The sequence below is a fragment of the Taudactylus pleione genome, unplaced genomic scaffold (assembly GCF_031769625.1).
Source record: "Taudactylus pleione unplaced genomic scaffold, aTauple2 ptg001563l, whole genome shotgun sequence".
Classification (NCBI taxonomy): domain Eukaryota; kingdom Metazoa; phylum Chordata; class Amphibia; order Anura; family Myobatrachidae; genus Taudactylus; species Taudactylus pleione.
Window position 1 is genome coordinate 1 of NW_028285960.1, and position 18581 is coordinate 18581.

An 18581-nucleotide genomic window follows, 5' to 3' on the forward strand; every position below is an offset into this window, starting at 1 on the left:
CTCTTTATATTTACTTCTGCTGCTGTCTCTTACTGCATGTAACACGTTCTCTCTGTGTCTCACCTGCCTGACACCGGCGCGCGCACACACACACACACACACAGCCTCACCACACCTCTCCTGCACCAACTGCCACTTGCTTCCAACGGTCACTTCTCATAGCAACCGACACAGTACATGTGATGTCCTCCTGACATCTTGAGCAGCTGCAGAGGCTGCTGGGAACTGTAGGCAGTGGTCTGTCTGTGTAAGGAAGCAGCTAGATCCCCTTCTGTGTAGATTGACCATGACGTCATCAGCCAGTGTCCAACGTCATTCCCTACCATCCAAGTGGGCTAAGAGGGGGAATATAATCGTGGTGAGAGTAGCGAGGCACCGTGCCCGAAGCGTGGCAAGCGAAGCGAGCCCGAAAGGGGTTAACTTTCTTTTTTTGGTGGAAAGTGGCCAGGAAACTACACTTCCGCCCTCAGTGCACGTCACTTCGAGGTACAGAATCTGAGGTGGAAATAGTCTCTACAGCCTGTATAATGACATGTGCATAAACATTAGCAAGATACTCCTTGTCATAAATAATCCCTTGCATAGCGGGATTACAAATGTATATCACAATTAATACTATGGGCCGTATTCAATTAGTGGTGAAAACAGACGTTTTTTTTTCACCATAGGTGAAAATGGCCAATTTCCTTAAAAAAACGGCGATATTTTCGCCAAAAAACAGGCGAAAACGCAATTGGCAAAAGAAAACTGGGGATAAGTTTTCTCCATCCCAGACCAGGCAAAAAAAAATAAAATGCAAAATCCCTATTTTTTGCTAAAAATGTGGGGATTTATTTCAGAACCCTTTGGACACCCACCCCCCTAGTGATAAATTACACCCAAAAAAATTCATGTTTCGCACTTTGGCGTAAAAACGACCACACAATTTTGGGTGAAAAAATGTAACTGAAAACGATGAAAATTATAGGAAGCAATTTTTTTCCAGGAAATTATTGTTCCATGTGCATTGGGGGTACGTTAAAATTGGTGCAAGTATATTTTCGTGTCACACAAACGCAATTTTAAAAATGATAAAAAACTGCCTGCTGCGACCGCGAGAAATGTTTAAAATACTTCACTCATTCATACCGTCCCCAGAAAATCAGACCCAATACCCAATACATTAAAACCATTTTCAAAATTTGCACGGCCATTTGTTCACCAACGTGCACAACTTACGTAATATTTGGGGTCATTTATCTTTAGTGGGGGGGGGATGTCCAAAGGGTTCTGAAAGAAATCCCCACATTTTTAGCCAAAAACAGGGATTTTTTATTTTTTTTTGACTGGTCTGGAATGGAGAAAACTTTTCTCAAGTTTCTTTTCGTCAATTGCGTTTTTGCCTGTTTTTTGGCAAAAATATCACCTTTTTTTGAAGAACGGCTTTTTTCATCCATGGCGTAAAAAACTGCCATTTTCGCCGCTAATTGAATACGGCCCTATATCTTTTTGTCTTCTGGTATGCTTGGTAAATAATGTATGTATAACATTAAGCTATTACAAATAGCTTAAAAACTAGCTAGTAATGTATGTTACAAATCAACACATACAAATTATGTTTTAATATTTTTAGATTTTCCTCTTTGACTTTCTGTCATGTCACTTCAAAGTTTGTGTAGTAGATTTTGGAAATAGAAAGGTTGACAGCTCATTTCTGATATTGATATTTTTTTGTATGGAAAATGTACAGTGACCATAATAGAATTACTTTATTGACATGTCTGAAAGAGTCTAACTGTTTTAGAAATAAAATGTGCCGAAAAAACGTTTGACTTTGAAGGCATATGCAATAATATAATCTAAAATGCTTTTACTTTTTTCATGTCACTCATTTTTTTACTTTTCATATATCTATAGATGAATGGACATGAATAATACGTGCTTGATCAAACTAAATTTTTATTCATACTGTTCATATACACTTGAGAATTGTGTTGGGGTACAGATTAAGGTGCAGGTTCACTTCAATGGTACCCTAATGGCATTTTTTTAAACACAGTGCCTGAGCAACAACACACTTATTTTCTATGATATATTTATTTGATTTTCCCATACAAAATATACCCAAAATATGTCAAAAATGTGTCTACCAATTAATACAAAAAATTAGTCATAAGAATCACTATCAAATGACATTTAGAGTTCCTTGGACCAGTCAAATGTATTAATAAACCAATTAGAATCTGATTGCTTGCTATGGGCAATGACTCCACTTCTTAAAACCTGCACTTTAGTAAATATACACGATAATCTGAAATAACCAATTTAACTGGCAGCATTTGGATATCATAGGAAAGTTTGGAGAAAACGATGGTCTATGAGGTGCATACACACATAAAGATTTTCTGTCCAACCATCCAACTAGTTGATTGGTTGGAATGAAAATCTGGTAAGGTATGACAGCAAATGATAATCAGCAATCTGCTCCCAAACGCCGGATAATGGACAAAAACTATTGTTTGAACAAATTGTTTAGATCAAACATTTAACAAACTTGTCTGAACGACCATTTTCATCTGTTTTCTGGCATTTAGGACAAATTGCTGATCATCAGTTACTCCCATACATTACAGATTTTCATTCCAACCAAGCAACTAGTTGGATAGAAAATCTTTAGGTGTGTACCCAGAGAGGGCCAGCGCTAGACTTTGCTGCGCCCAACGCCATCCTGTGTTGCCGCCCCTTCCCTCCTCTGCTCCCTCCCCCTGAGCTTACATATTCACTATAGCGCCGGGAGGGTAGGCGTTTCTTGCGCCCGCCAGATACAGTGGCGCTCCGGGCGATTGCCCGGCTTGCCCATGCCTAGAGCCGCTCCTGTACCCAGCTTTATTCTCCGCTGCCCTGCCCAATTAAGATAGTGGAAGAAGCATCCAATACCATTCCTCATCTGTGTACTAACACATTCTACTCCCTCACCCAGTATTTCGGTGGTGGAAGCATGTCAAAGAGGGTAATACACGAGTGACTGACCATCCTCCACCGTGGTTACAGATGTCAACGTTACTAAAGCTGTGTAGATATTGCAAAATAACAGAAGGTTAACTCTACTCAAACTTACGGCTTCACTTGGTATCTCATTCGAACGGGTTCAGCATATTGTGACAAAGGAACTGAAAATGCATTGCGTGTGTTTCAAGTGGGTACCCAGAAATCTCACCGAAGAACAGATGCGACGACGAGTTCAAACATGCAAGAACAACGTTCGAAAGTCAGAGAGGATACCAGATTTCATGATATCGATTGTAACATGTGACGAATGGTGGATTTGTCATTATGATCCAGAATCCAAACAACAGTGTAACATGCGAATTTGCGTCCGTCCAAAAATTCTGTGTGATTCCTTCAGCATGTCTGCTATTCTTTTATGCGCACGATATGATCCTACAGCACTGGGTTCCCAGTGGACAGACAATTAATGGTGACTACAATGCAAACATCCTGCAAACCCATTTGTGTGGAGCCATGAGGAAGAAAAGACCACATTTGCTGAAGAAACAGTGGTATTTGCTCCAAGACAATGCCCGACCACATGTTGCTGCTGTTTCATTGGCAGCACTGAATGAAATTATTGGGACAGCACTGGAACACCCTCCATATAGCCTGGACTTAGCGCCCTGTGAGTTCTGGGAATTCCCAACCATGAAAAAACAACAGCGCGGAAAGAAGTTCTTAACAGTAGTTGAAGTGAAAAATGCCACAGCTGCAACACTAAAAGCAATGTCACAAAACAGTATACTGCACGTCTCTGAATCATTGTTGAAATGCTGCAAAAAATGTATTGAATGTGAAGGATACTACTTTGAAAAAAATGTTCAGATCCTGTGGAGTCATCAGATTCTGAATAAAAAAAATGAGTCTCATTACTTTTAAATCAGTCCTCGTATATTAGTACACTAAGGTGAAAAATAATTCCTATTGCAGCGAATACCTACCCTCCAATATGACCCCTTCCACCTGGTAGAAAATGCTCTATTCCTGGACTTCCCACTTAAGTTATGATTGCAGCCACCTGTATTGAACTAGGTAATTGATGAGACAAATGTTTCAACACAGGTATCTGCAATCATAATTATGTGGGAAGTCCAGGAGCAGAGGATTTTGTACTGGGTGGAATGGGTCATGTAATACCGCTTTTATACCTAAATTCCAGGTCTGACACGGAGGTTGGAACAGGGTTCCAAACCGGATCAGACCCGGAATTTAGCCGGTGTCGACCCAGGAAATTTCCGAGTCGGCGCCGTTCACACCGGAGCCGGGTCTGCAGTGACCCAGCTCTTCCGGCGTGGAAGTTTGGGGATGATGTCATCTCCAAGCACCACTGAAGCCGGCCAGCATGCGGTGCCCAGGTCATTTCCATGTTAAACCCTGCAAGTAAAAGCCCCCTTACATCAGCGATTGCAGCAATTGTGCAATTTGAAAAAGGGAAAGATTTTTATACACAATCGATTGCAAAATTGCTGATGTATGGGGGCCTTTACCTGGCTTGGATTGCCAGGTCACTCGACCCGGCAATCCAACCCTGTCCCCTTTTACACCAAGGAGCTACCTGGGTTAACCCTGCAAATTAACATTTTCTGGTCTAATACTGATCATTGATAAATATGCCCTATAGACACTTCAAATAGGAATGCAATTTAAATTCACAATAGATAATAGACACAACCATTAAAAAGTTTATATGAATAGAAAACTAGGCTACAAAATCTTTCTTGGTCAATAATAATGATGCTACTTTACTTAGCAGCTGGGTCTCACTCTGTGTACCTTATATATACCAGCCTTGCTGATTAGCTCATAATCACAAGGCATTCCAGCAACCAAAGTGTACTTATTGTGGAAGAAAAGAAACAATTGGATTTTGTCAATAAACTCAGGGAACAGTCTACAGCTTTATACACATAAGCCACACCCTCAGGGGTGGAGGATAAAAACTACAGTAGTACAGTCTTTCTTCTCATTACAGACACCTGTGAATAGGAAACTATTGCAGCTGCAGACTGTAAACCAGCAACACAACCCCTCTCCCTTACCTGTGCTCCTCTGCAGTGTGCAGCGTTCAGCTGTGGAGGCTTATTTCAAGTGAGTGGTACAAAATCACGTGTTATTTTAGTGTGTGTAGTTTAGTTCTCTAAAGCAGGATATTTGTAAATTATTAGGGAAACACCAGATGTGGCTAACTCAGGAAATTGCATGTAATGAAATTATACAAGTTTAATGAAGAAATTATGTTTTGAAATTGTGTAATGGAATTATGCAAATATAATGAAGAAATGCACATCTTATTAATGTTAAATGAAATGTTAATTCTTTCGTTGTTCCTCAGCCATCCAGTGCACACATCATAGCACATGCTTACATGTAGTGCCTTTCCTTGGTTGATATAGAAAAGTCTTGTCTTCACACATTCTTCTGATACTTAGGGTCACAAGTCACAGCTTGTAAAAACTCTGCCTACCTTCCATTCTGTTAATATTTGACCACTGTTCCAAAAGGGGGAGCGGAGTGTGTGGTGTAGTAGGTGTTGGGGAGAGTTATGAAAATGTGTGGGGGGAGATTAGTGCTGTGATAATTGTTAAATAGGCTTTCCCAGTATTATCAGAGCACTATTATAAGCTATAACCCTTTTCATATATTTAGTGATGTGATAAAGAGCAATATTGCCAATGAAAACTCTTACATTTGTGATTTTGCCTGTTTTAGCTTTGACTATTTTCTCTATTATTTAATGGTTTGTTCATCATAATTGCTTGGACTAGAATATTGTTATCTAAGGTACTTTTTATTTTAATGTATTGCTATTTTCTAAACTGAACTGTGGAATATAATGTATGTTATAACTCAGAGGTTCCCAAACTCCACAATTACAGTCCAGGATTTAAGGATATCCATAATTGAGCACAGGTGACTTAATTAGTACCTCAGTCAATTTGATTTAACCATCTGGACTCAAGCATGGATATTCTTAAAACCAGGACTATCATGGTGGAGTAACTTTGTCTTCTCATTAAATATGGGGCTGATGCAAAATTAAATGCAAGGCCAATATTGTTGGCGTATCTTGCATGCTTTTGCATCTGCATGCTCCAGAACCTGCAGACGCAACCATTAATAATGCAGAAGGGGTGTAACGGGGTGTAGGCATGTTGGGTAACAAAGGCATATCAATGGCATTGTGGGTTATACAGAGTTGTGCATAGTGTAAATGTGTCTGTTTTCATACTGATCTTTGGCACCAGAGAGAGCTGGTGAGAGTGCGCATTAATAATGACGGCTATGGAACCAAGTGTGTGACAGGAGGTGAATATTCATACATTGGATACTATATAACTATCCAATGAAACCTGTAACTGTTTCCTTCTGCAATAAATCATCGCTGACCAACGGTTTAAAGATGTACAAGTGCATAAATACTTTTTGTGTCATATACACATTGCTTTCTTCACACTCATATATATTTGCATAAAAATGCTTTACATGTATACAGCACACCATGTTACCTTCTGTTTGTCTCCTCAGGTAGAAATGGAACATAGATTAATGCTGTGCATTTGTGTTGCTGGGTGTTTGGTGGCTGTCTCTGGCTATCCAAGTGGACAAATAAGTCCGTCATGTGACTCCATGCTTCCGGCACATGGGAGCAATAGCCCCCAATCGTCTGCAGCCCCTTATAGCATCACAGTGTCTAACACTACGTTTGCTGCTGGTGACGTAATAACAGGTAAGACTGAAGGAATAAAGCTTCTATTAAATATATAAAACAGGATGTAGTTCCATACTGAGTCCATTGTATCCGATAATGGCATTTCTTGGATATCTTATTGTTGCTCTTAAGCTGGGTACACACTTGTACAATTATACTTTCAATGCGCTTTTACATTCGATTACACTTGCATTCGGAAGTTCCGTTCATAGTGGCGAATTTATGCGTACAAACCTTTACAATATAACTTGCGATCCAGGTAATTCATGTGTCTAAAATATCTGCTGAAAAGACACAAAGGCTGTGATGCTGCTGGAGGCATTTGGGCAGAACGGTCAGTAGTGTGTATACACTTCAGCTTTAGGCCAATATTGTACCATGGAATCGGAGGAATATTAAACTGCACATAAAACCTGATCTTTCGATGCGACCAGTTTTCTCCCGAGTAAACATGATGGAAGGTGCATACACATTCTGAAGATATCACATGAACGAGTCTGGAACCAAAAGAACGGCCCAACAATTGTATAGGTCTGAACCCTGCTTAATGCCATATTTATTCACATTTTTTTATTATCCTTAATAGAATAAATACACTGATTCTTACTGATTCACATCACATTTGCTGACAAAATAATACCCTTTGCAGAATCAGGCCAGTCTCCATACATGTAACGTATATAAGTCGTCAAAAGATTCCACATGTTTATAGCCTTCAGGCGGGATGTAGTTACAGTCTCGGCAGGCGGGATGCTGGTGCTCAGAATACCGCCAGCATCTCGATGGTATTCGGGTTAGGGGATAGAGTTAGGCTGTATGAAAGGTTGGTTAGGGGAAGGGGACTTGCCTGTAGGTGTCAGAATTATGACTGTTTTGATTCCACTGTCTGTATTCTGACAGGCGGCATCCCGACTGCCGGGACCCCGAACCCAGCCCCGCATTCATTCTTTCTGGATTGCGCTAAAGCAGTGTTTCTCAAACTTGGTCCTCATGGAACCCTAACAATGTGTGCAAGTTATCCTCAGGAATAATTAATACCACCTGTAGATCTATTGTATAAATGGTATAGAGAAACTTGCGCTTCAACACAATGGTGCAACACCCAATACGTCGAGTTGGTCTCACATACCTCAAATTGTCATATGTATAAAAAAGTACTTGCGATTGTGCGCACCCTCTGGGGTGTAATGAAAAAATTCTATATTCTCTATAGTTTTTTCCTTTTAATAGTCCGCTTCTGGTTGAGTAATCTGGTCAGGGTAATTCTCTGCCTTTATTCACTTAAAGGATATAATCAGTAATTTTATATAAAGCACTTTCCTCTGTATGGATATGTAAACCAGGAGAAAATATAAATCATGTATAGTGAAATATTGTTTATTCACAACATCCATTAAAATGATATCCTTAATATGCCACCAAATAACAGAAAAAGCAGCGTACCAGATTGAGGGGATGCAGATATCTCACACCCAAAACTTGCATGTATGAAGTTTTTCCAAACACTTATATCCAGGAGGTGGTTGGAAAAACTTCATACATGCAAGTTTTGGGTGTGAGATATTTGCACCTCCCTCAATCTGGTACGCTGCTTTTTCTGTTATTTGGTAGCATATTAAGGATTTGATTTTAATGGATGTTGTGAATAAATAAACAATACTTTACTATACACAATATATCTTCTCCTTGTTTACATATCCATATGGAGGAAAGTACATTATATAAAATTACTGATTACATCCTTTAAGTGGAGAATTACCCTGACCAGATTACTCAACCAGAAGCAGACTATTAAAAGGAAAAAACTATAGACTATACAATTTTTTTTTTTCATTTTTATCTAGACCCCGGAGAGTGCGCACAATGGCAAGTACTTTTTTATACATATGTAGATCTATTGTGTTAGTGAATGACCACACTTGTGCTCCTGCTAGAAGATCTTGAAAACATACACTGTTTGAAAAACACTGCACTATAGTAAAATGTCTTAAAATTGCCTCTGACTATTAAAAGCCCAGAATATTGTTCATTTGTGCACACTGCATTTGCAACGTGGATGTGTGTACAGTACTGTATTGCTTGTCTGATTTAAAGTTTCCATTATTTTCCTTACACATTCCTCCACCCTTCCTACAACACACATGATTATTGCGAAACAGAATAGTTTTCTGTACTTGTCTTTGAGTAATTAGCTTTCTAGGTATACAAATACACCACTAATTGTGGAACATAATTATCTACTCTCCTGTAATGTTCAGAAAACTCCCAAATTTCGGGAAATCCCCACTGACTTCCGGAAGAGTAACACTCCCACAACTACTTTGTAGTGAAATGGGCTGGACGGCAGCGTGGTGATTTCAATCTTGGTAAATCTCATTGTCATTGTAGCCCACCTCATGCAATGCTGCAAATCGCTTCATCAGATCCCCCCTCGGATTACCCACTTGTCATTACCTACTTGGAGTAAGGCTGGGTACACACGTAAAGATTTTCTGTCCAACCATCCAACTAGTTGATTGGTTGGAATGAAAATATGGTAACGTATGGGAGTAACTGATGATGAGCAATTTGCTCCTAAATGCCATAAAATGGATAAAAACTGTTGTTTGAACAAATTGTTTAGATCAAACATTTAACAAACTTGTCTGAGACCATTTTCATCTGTTTTCTGGCAATTAGGAGCAAATTGCTGATCATCATTTACTCCCATAAGTTACCAGATTTTCATTCCAACCAATCAACTAGTTGGATGGTTGGACAGAAAATCTTTACGTGTGTACCCGGCTTTAGACAATTCATTGTGATTTATATATTTTTTTAAAAAGAATACAAGTGTAAAATGGTAAAAATTGGCAATATATGAAAGGGAGCCCATGCTTGCACATTCCCAAATAACGCTTACACAATCTCTTCACTCAGAAAACTTAAAAGTGAAATCTGTCATACATTAATTAGATTGCAATTGAATTAGTCACGCAGGGGGCGACTTGCCCATGAAACGGCACAGAAATGCCAGCAACAGAGCTGACCCCTCCTCCCCCCCCATCAAGCCCATTCTCCCTCTATGGGGCTGCGAACAAAAATCTGCAAGTTGTGTATTCCCGTAAGTGTAGTACATAGCCACACTTACTGAATTGGCAAGCAGCCTCAAGGATGTTTGAAACGATCCTCAAGATTAATGCACATGTACAAAGATTTTCATATTTACCTTAGCATAACATGTACAATACGCTGCAGTGAAGAATTACACTTTAAATGGTGTGTATTATAGCATACAATTATCCTCAAGATTAATGCACATGTACAAAGATTTTCATATTTACCTTAGCATAACATGTACAGTACACTGCAGTGAAGAATTACACTTTAAATGGTGTGTATTATAGCATACAATTATCCTCAAGATTAATGCACAAAGATTTTCATATTTACCTTAGCATAACATGTACAGTACGCTGCAGTGAAGAATTGTACTACTATAGCATACACACCATTTAAATTGCATTAAGAAAATTCTTATCCAATTTTAATTCTATACAATTTGATTGCAGAAAATTAATTAACTCGCCATGCTGACATTTTTCTTTTCTTTACAATTCAATTAACTTTTATGAATATATTATACATTTGTTTGTACCTTTTTCAACAACATAGAGTAGAGACCAATTAAATATTTAATTGATTTAGAGGATTTTGTTCCTTGCTACCCAGTGTCTAATCCCAGATAAACTGAACATTTGTGCAGAGAGATTACAGTCTGAAAACACCTTGTTAGAAGGAGACAGTTGGTTTCAGGTTTACTGTACGTGGCTGATTTATAATGAGACCTTACCCCAGGGGGAATCAGTAGAGATCTACATTTCCTACTGTTATTGTTGCAGCAGAAAAGGTTATTGTTAGAGATGTAGACGGTAAATAGAGGCTGTAATGGTAAAAAACTGCAGAACATGGCATGCGGCTCCAGCAAACCATTTTTCAACTGACGTGATAAAATGCAGAGCACATAGCCATAGTACTGCAGATCCAATTTCAAAGCAGGGATATTAGTATCACTTTCTCATCAGAAGATTTCCACAGGAGACAATGCATTGGGTGAGCCAGGGGTTTCACTCAGGAGCATAAGCAATCAAACTGGTTCCTCAGGCCTCATCAGTAATGCAGGCTTCCACGACTTCCTCATAAATATGGTGAATCCATCAGCAACTGATATTCATATATCTCTCAGTGCGAGAAAAGACCTACATGAATATTAATGAAGCATGTGGCCTGCCACCTGCATGTAAGGGTCACTGGTAAATTGATGGCTTTCCCACTGTAACATACTGGAACAAGTGTTTACATTTGTCCATGTTTCTACTGCAGACACTAAGGGGCATGTTTCCTAAAGTGCGGGTTTATAGAAGTAGAGTTGTCCGTATCAACCAATCAGATTCTAGCTATTATCTTCTAGAAAGGTGCTAGATAAATGGTAAGTGGAATCTGATTGGTTGCGCAACACCTCCACCTCTATAAACCCACACTTTAGTAAATATACCCTAATACTTGTTTTACAGAAGACAAAATCAGAATATCCTTCCAAGGACAATACTGCATTGCCTCTAAAGTAAACCTACTGTATATTAATGACAATCCGAGCTTTAATAAATTTCATGTTTGCCCACTAATCGTTCTATTCATTTCTACTTTAGTAACCATACAGTCCACATCTGGCAGTAGTTTTAAAGGATTCCTGCTTGAGGCTCGATCGGTGGGCGGTGATAGGATTACTGGAAGTTTTTCCAAAACAGATGCAAACACTCAACTACTAACATGCAGTACGGGAGCAGTAAGTTAATCATTTACTGTATCATACACCAGATTTGATGACATTTACTACAACATTTTGCAGGAGCATCTATTTTACCTGAATGTGGCAGCATGTAATCAAATTTGTTTTCTTATTCATCAAAGTATTAATGAGCTACCTTTTACAGTGGTAAATGAATGCACATGGTGAAGATGTAGTTAAAAGATGGGGCTGGAATGATTGTGCACCGTAATTTTAGGATTACATGTGCAGGTAGGAGCACATAAGATTATCGTCATTATTGGCTCCACCTTATTCATTGCGACCACCATTTATCCTATGTTTCCATGGCAACCTAGATAATAAAATAAAATTTGAGGAAATACTGATTAGAAACAGCCCAGATAAAATAATTTTTAAAAATGTGGAAAGATCACATGATACTATAAATCTGTAACTTTGTGTCCTTTAATCCACGTGATTTGCCATGTATATGGCAGGCTGCCACGAAAAAAGCGTCCGTGGTATACATGCAAATAGTGCAACACCAAATGAAATGCATGACTGCACATTATAAAGCTGTAAAATAATGAAGTCCAAGGTTACTAATTTATTATGCATTAATGTATATGGCGCCATCAAGTGTCTGTAGCACTGTAGGGATAAAACCATACATTACATATGAAAAGTAATGTGTTCCATTTTTACCCATCATGTCCCTGCATACCACTACTACCCTTTGACTTACTAATGCATTGTAGGAAAGGGAATGCAGTCAGAAAGTCGACAGTCGAAATGCTGACCGCCGGCTTCCCGACTGTTGCGTATACAAAGCTGTCTAGTAAACAGATCAACAAGAATAATGCTCTGTAATACCCCCATTAACTGTAGTAATACCCAGTATTAATCACAGAAATATATTAATGCTAGCAAGAAGCAATTAATTACCTCCTTTGTCTGCTTATGCCTTTTTGTTTCTTTGCAAAATCATCCTTTATGCATGTATTATTATACATAGCGTGTGCTTCTGTTAAAAATGGGTGTATACAGTAGATCTGTACCCTTATAACCGTATTAGGCACTGTAATGCCCGAGTTCCATATGTGATACACAGGCTCTTTGTCCCCTTGCCGCTATGCCTTGGAGTTTATTTAGTGAAAGTGATAACCTAGCTACTGGTAACCTATGCTCACAATCATCATGAGCCATTTTTTTCCATTTCCTCTATGGAGTAAATCAGCAAAGTGTTGTCCATTTACAAACACATCAGACCCATTTTTCCTCTTTTGTACAGGTCAGACTGACCATTCAAAGTCTACATACTCCACATATTACATATTGGACTAGCCAAATTGCAAGTGTAAAAAGCGCTTTATGAGTCTAGCCAATATATGCACATAACAATGTAAATCTTAGGCTGTTTGAGCATAGATGGAAAACACATGTAAGTTTTGTGTGAAGAGGAGTGGCAATTAGGGCAGAGGCGTAATAAGGATAGAAGGCTAGTTTGCCAATCTAATAAGCTTTCTAAAGGTGCACATCCACTAGACTATTAAGTTGAACGATAACGATATTGTTATCATTCATAAATAGTTTGCAAATTGTTTGCAAAAATGTCTAAAATGACCAGCGATGCGCGCTCCCACAGGTCATTTACACATCTATCATCGGGCAAAACTGCTGAACAACCTGACGAGAACGTCAGGTTCAGCATGTTTGCAGATGATTGATGTGCCTGCTTGCTCAGTGAAGGCACATCACAGACTTTGAAACGACTGCACGATTACAATGTCGTAATCGTGCAGTCATTTTGAGGTCTGCTAGTGGATGGGCAGCATTAGAGAGGAGTTTTCAAAGAGTTCTTTGATATTTGGTAGATAGAAGAAGGATTTGTTGTGCAAGGGTGGGCATTCCACAGCGTGGATGCAGCCTGACAAAAAGTCCTGTAACTGGGAATAGTGAACGCGAATAAGAAATGCAGATATTGTGGATCTTTTACAGAAGAGAGGGTTGACTTGGGAAATTGTTTAAAGCAAGTGAAGATACGTATGTTGGTGCCGTTTTGCTCATGATTTTGTGTGTCGATAAAATTATTTTGTTTTGAGTTCCATTATAGTAGTGTACAAGCAACCAATTTATGGAACGACAGCAGTAGAATAATTTTTTACAAGGGTATTTAGTCTAACCACTACATTCAAAACCTTGTAGGGTGAACGTCTGGTATGGGGAAGCTCAGTAAGGAGGAAATTGCAATAGTATTTGTGGGAGATAATGACTGCATGACTTGCATTTTTTGCAGAGGTGTGTGTGTGTGTGTCTCAAGTGTGTATTTAGAAAGGCTTAGTTGTATGTAACAGAATTTGAACAAGGACAGGTGCTTTTCTAAATCAAAAATTACACCGAAGTAAAAGTCTTCATGGGTCTAATATTATGTCAACAGTAAGATGTTGGGTATCTTCTCTTGGTCCTGGGAATTAATAACTCTGTTTTTGGAAGTTTTGCATTTGAGGTGGTGAAAAGACATCCATGATGAAATGCCATAAAAATATACAGTAACTTGGGCCAACACAGATGGTGAGAGATATAGGGAGAGAATGTGGATTTCAGTATTTTCCTTATAGAGATTACGCTAAAATCCTAAGGTCTTCCAAAATAAATTGTATAGATATAGAAGAGCAGAGAAACTAGGACTGAGAATCGTACTACAGCTGATAAAGGAAGTAAATCCATGAAAATGAGCACTGAGAGTGATTTAATACATTGGATGAGAGCCATAGGGCTCCTGTCCTAAGTACTGGGAATGTAGTGTTGACATAACTTGTGAGTGGTCAACAGTGTCAAATGCAGCAGAGAGTTCCAGGAGAATTCGAACGGGATCGCTATAAGTGACCGCCGGACCTATGTCAAATCCCGACGCCTGAAGACCGGCAGCAGTGAAGATCCCGACAGATAAGTAAGGTAAGTATAACTATCCCTCCCCCCTCCCCCAATCCTAACCCTCCCTTAGGGGTGCCTAACCCTAACCTCCCCCCTAGTGCCTAACCCCCCCGTAAGTGCCTAAACCTAACTCCCCCATCCCCGCAGTCTAAACCTAACCCTTGAGGGGGTTTGCCTAACCCCCCTTTCCCCTAATCTAACCCTCCAGGGGGGTGCCTGACCCTCCCCCACCCCCCCATCCCGGCAAACCGCCCGGCTTATCCTTCATTCGGTATGCCAGGCGTCGGGCTCCCAACGTAGGGATAATGATAGGTGTCGGGATTTTGACACTTATCGTTAGTCCCCTGTTGGGATTGCACAGTCGGGAAGCCGGCGGTCGGCATTTCAATCGTCTGCTTCCTGACTGCATACCACTAGAACAACCGTATCAGCAGTCACTGTGGAGCGTTAGGAATCAAGTCTGACTGAAGAGGTACCCATAGCTGTGTGAGGAAAGAAAGTGCAGGCAAGTCTCTTAAGCTTGGAAGGACATAGGAGCTGAGGGATGGGTTAGTAATCAGAGTTTTGAAGTCAGATTTTGATTTGTTGATGTGATCACAGTTTATATAATGATGGAAATATAACCATCGTTGGAGAGATATTACAGATGTTCGTGAAGGCTGAATTAGTACATGAGACCAGGAACGATTGATTTATGAGGGTATGTGATCAAACATGAAGTTAAAAATTTAGATTCTTAATTTGCAGGATCAAATAAAGAGCAGATGCCAGAGGGTGTAGGGCAGGAATTGAGCAGGTGGTTTGTCAAGTAAGATGATACAATTTCCTGTTGGATCATTTCTTGTCCTTGACGTACAGAACAATATTTTATTATTTTTATTATTCTTATCATTTATTTATATCGCATCACAAGGGGCCCACAGTGTCTTATAAGTCAGTTACAGTACAGAACATTGCAGGACATGGACATGGTTTATAAACTTCGCCTCATCAACGGTCCTAATACCCAAGAGAAAGGTGCCGTTGGTTGTAGGCAGTGGGGAGAAGGTGATGGTATAAGTGAGGGATGGCAAAGCACATGAGGGAAGAGTGCCCTGCCCATTATGTTTTGCAGACCACCTGTGGATCTGTAGAATGTGTCAGTTATGCTGGCCATACACTACTGTGAGTTTAAACTCACCAGCAGACAGAGACCAAGGGGTACATGTATTAAATGTCGATTCTTAAGTTGATGTTTGTTTATTTTAATCAAATAAAATGAACTCAAAATTTACTGTATAAATCACTGGCCAAATCTCTCATTTACTAACATTCGATTTCAAAATCAAATTCAATGTTGGTTATTTTGACTGGTATAAACACATGTAAAAAAGAAGCATGCACAGATCTGTGTATGCTTCCTAGGCTTAAAAGCACCTAAATAGTGGGAGTATCAATGCCAGTAATTCTACAAGTGCCATAGGGCAGACACCCTGGTACCTGTAGTCCCACTGTGAAAAACAATATTTACCCTTTATTACTACCATTGCCCCTGCATCCACTGCCACCAGGGCTGCAGGGAGTAGCTCTGGGCTGAAAGCCACGGCTGTTTGATACTTGGGAGGCAGAACCCCATTTTTTTGGAGGGGGTCCCCACTTTCTGAGGATTACCAGCCCTGGGCTGAGCAGTTTGGGGCTGGTTAATGCTTTGCCAGGAGGACCCCACACTGTGTGCCTTCCTGCTGGGGCATTACCACTCCGACTGGTTCAGCCTGGTGCTGGTTAATGAAATAGCGGGAAGTTAGTTAGTAAATGAGAGGATCCTGTAGTGGTCTATGTGAAAGTATCAATGTTTGGTTTTATGTTTGAATTCATAGTCTATTTTGACTTTAGTAAATCTCTGAGTTGCAAAATCAAATGAAAATCACCTACAAACACACCAAAAGCAACCTTTAGTAAATATACCTCCAATTATCTGACAATGCCATACACTGTCCGATAATTGGTCTCTATTTGATGGTGAGTATATTCACTGTCAGATCCAAGCAGCAATTATAGCATGGTTTGAGCATGTTGGAAGATTTCTCATACCTGATAGAGTAATGATTTGAACTCTGTCACGGCCATACACAATTATGTAATTATTAGCCGTAGCAGCCGATAATTGTCTGTTCGTGTAGATCCTGTAAATGCTCAATGTGTGGCCGCCTTTAGGAATGAAAGCAACACATCTTTTCATATATGGGTTAGCTGGTGCACAGGTGCTTTCATTACTAAGTGGTCTGGGAAAACGTGACCAGTTAGGGATCCTGGAGGACTAGTGTTCAATGGTGAATCAGCCCCAAAGTCACATTCTATGTTAAAGGAAATTAGATTAATCTGTAAAGACGAAATTTAAAGGTTTTATTAAATTCATATCCGTACACAAACCAGTTGCCTTCCCATTTAAAAGATTAAATGGCATTATGCGTTATTGCTGTGGACTGATTTGCTAATATAACCCAATGTGAAAACATTGCAACACCAACATTACTATAGTATTGACCTAAAAGGTAAGTATTCACATGTATACAGCCAATTAGATGCAGCCAATCGGCGCCCATTCATATTTTGACAAGGAGTTGAGCAGGAGCCATAGTACACCTATACCTTACGACCACCCCAATACTTTAATTTGGCCATGCTTACATTTCCTCTCCAACTCCTGTCTATTTAGCACAGTACATAATTTCAGCCAGCATTGTTATGGATGTGTAAATGTTTGGTGCAGTAAAAAGGGCAATTTGTGGGGGTGGGTGGTGAGTGCAAATTGTGTATTGCATACATTTCTATAGGAGACCCTCTGCCTCATAAAAGCAGAACTGATGTGGTAAATGACAGCAGCATAAGGCAATATGATGAAATTGAAGTGCTAAAAACCTACCAGGAGTACCTAGACATCTGCCTCTTATAGGTCCTAACTCCTAAATCCAAACAGGGTAGATGTAGAAGTAAAAATACCCAAAACAATTCCAAAGTGTAGCCCTCTAATCTGTATGCCAATATTAAATATCAATGTGTAATCTACTGTATTAGCCTTTCAAATGTGTTAAAAAAAACAAATGTATGTATCTCCCTATATATTAATACGTGTGTGTGTGTAGCATGCAAGAGCATGCAGTATTTGCTCTGCATGCAAAAAAGAGAGAAATGTGGTTTGTTCTGCTACATAATATACTGCCAACTACTACAGGATACTGTATGTGTATATGAAATAAATATCAAAATCTGCTGAAACTAAAACCTCATTCCTATTTTATCTTATGTAGGACACCGCTGTCAGCCACACAAGTGGCAATTTAAAATCGTCTATCACTGCTTCATGGACGGCTCCTGAAGGTGAAGGACCTGTGCGCTTCAGGTATGTGTAGGGAATTGGGAACTGCACCTGAGATACTGTATGGGTCATTTTATCTTTTTCAGATTAAATCTATTGAATGATGCAAGGTTACAAGTGTTGCCTAATATTAAAAGTATGTCATTTTACTTTCCTCTGTTCAATATTCTCGCTACTCAATTCCTTTTTTCTTATCTCTAATACTATTTATTATTATTTTTAATGGAAAACATTGTTGCATCATGCTTGCAACAATGTTTTGACTCATAAAGGAAATAAGTGCTTAATAACATTTTACAGCTATGTACAAACAGACTGGGTTCAGTCTGTGGTTAGATTTCAGTAATTGCTAAAAGGAAAGAACCGGTCAGGAGACTCGCAAAGCTATTTTGAAGATTGATAACCTTACAATCTTTTCAGAAGCTCCATATCTCTTATGTCATGGGGAACATAATGTTATCACCAGTCTTTGGTTTGTAGAGGCGTGGTGCTCATTTGTTTACTAAGTTATACAAACTAAACAAGACAGGTTGCAAGTTCTAAGGAAATATCCCAGACTGCAGAGTATTTTAAGACTTGGAGGCCAATTTAATGAAGCCTGAAAAGCCCTTTTACACTTCATCCTATACATGAAAAGTTACTAGCCAACAAGCTAAAGCTGGGTACACACCTATACAATCATCAGGCCATTCATCCAATATCGAGAGATCGGCCATTGGATTGTATAGGTGTGTACGATGTCCCGATGCAGGAGCGTTAGCCGA

The 18581-nt window shown here is 39.4% G+C and overlaps 1 protein-coding gene across 5 annotated transcripts in view; it reads left to right on the forward strand.

Moving 5' to 3' along the window:
• The first annotated feature begins 5009 nt into the window (after positions 1-5009).
• LOC148442371 (ferric reductase 1-like) overlaps positions 5010-18581 on the forward strand; it is a 52767-nt gene continuing 39195 nt past the window's right edge. For 4 of the 5 annotated variants that reach the window (XM_088464025.1, XM_088464027.1, XM_088464028.1 and 1 more), the window contains exons 1-4: positions 5010-5118; positions 6556-6757; positions 11428-11564; positions 17750-17841. In XM_088464025.1, coding sequence (XP_088320151.1) covers positions 6562-6757; positions 11428-11564; positions 17750-17841 — 425 coding nt within the window. In that variant the 5' untranslated portion in view covers positions 5010-5118; positions 6556-6561. The remainder of the gene's footprint in view (positions 5119-6555; positions 6758-11427; positions 11565-17749; positions 17842-18581) is intronic. The other variant, XM_088464026.1, reaches the window with a different exon arrangement.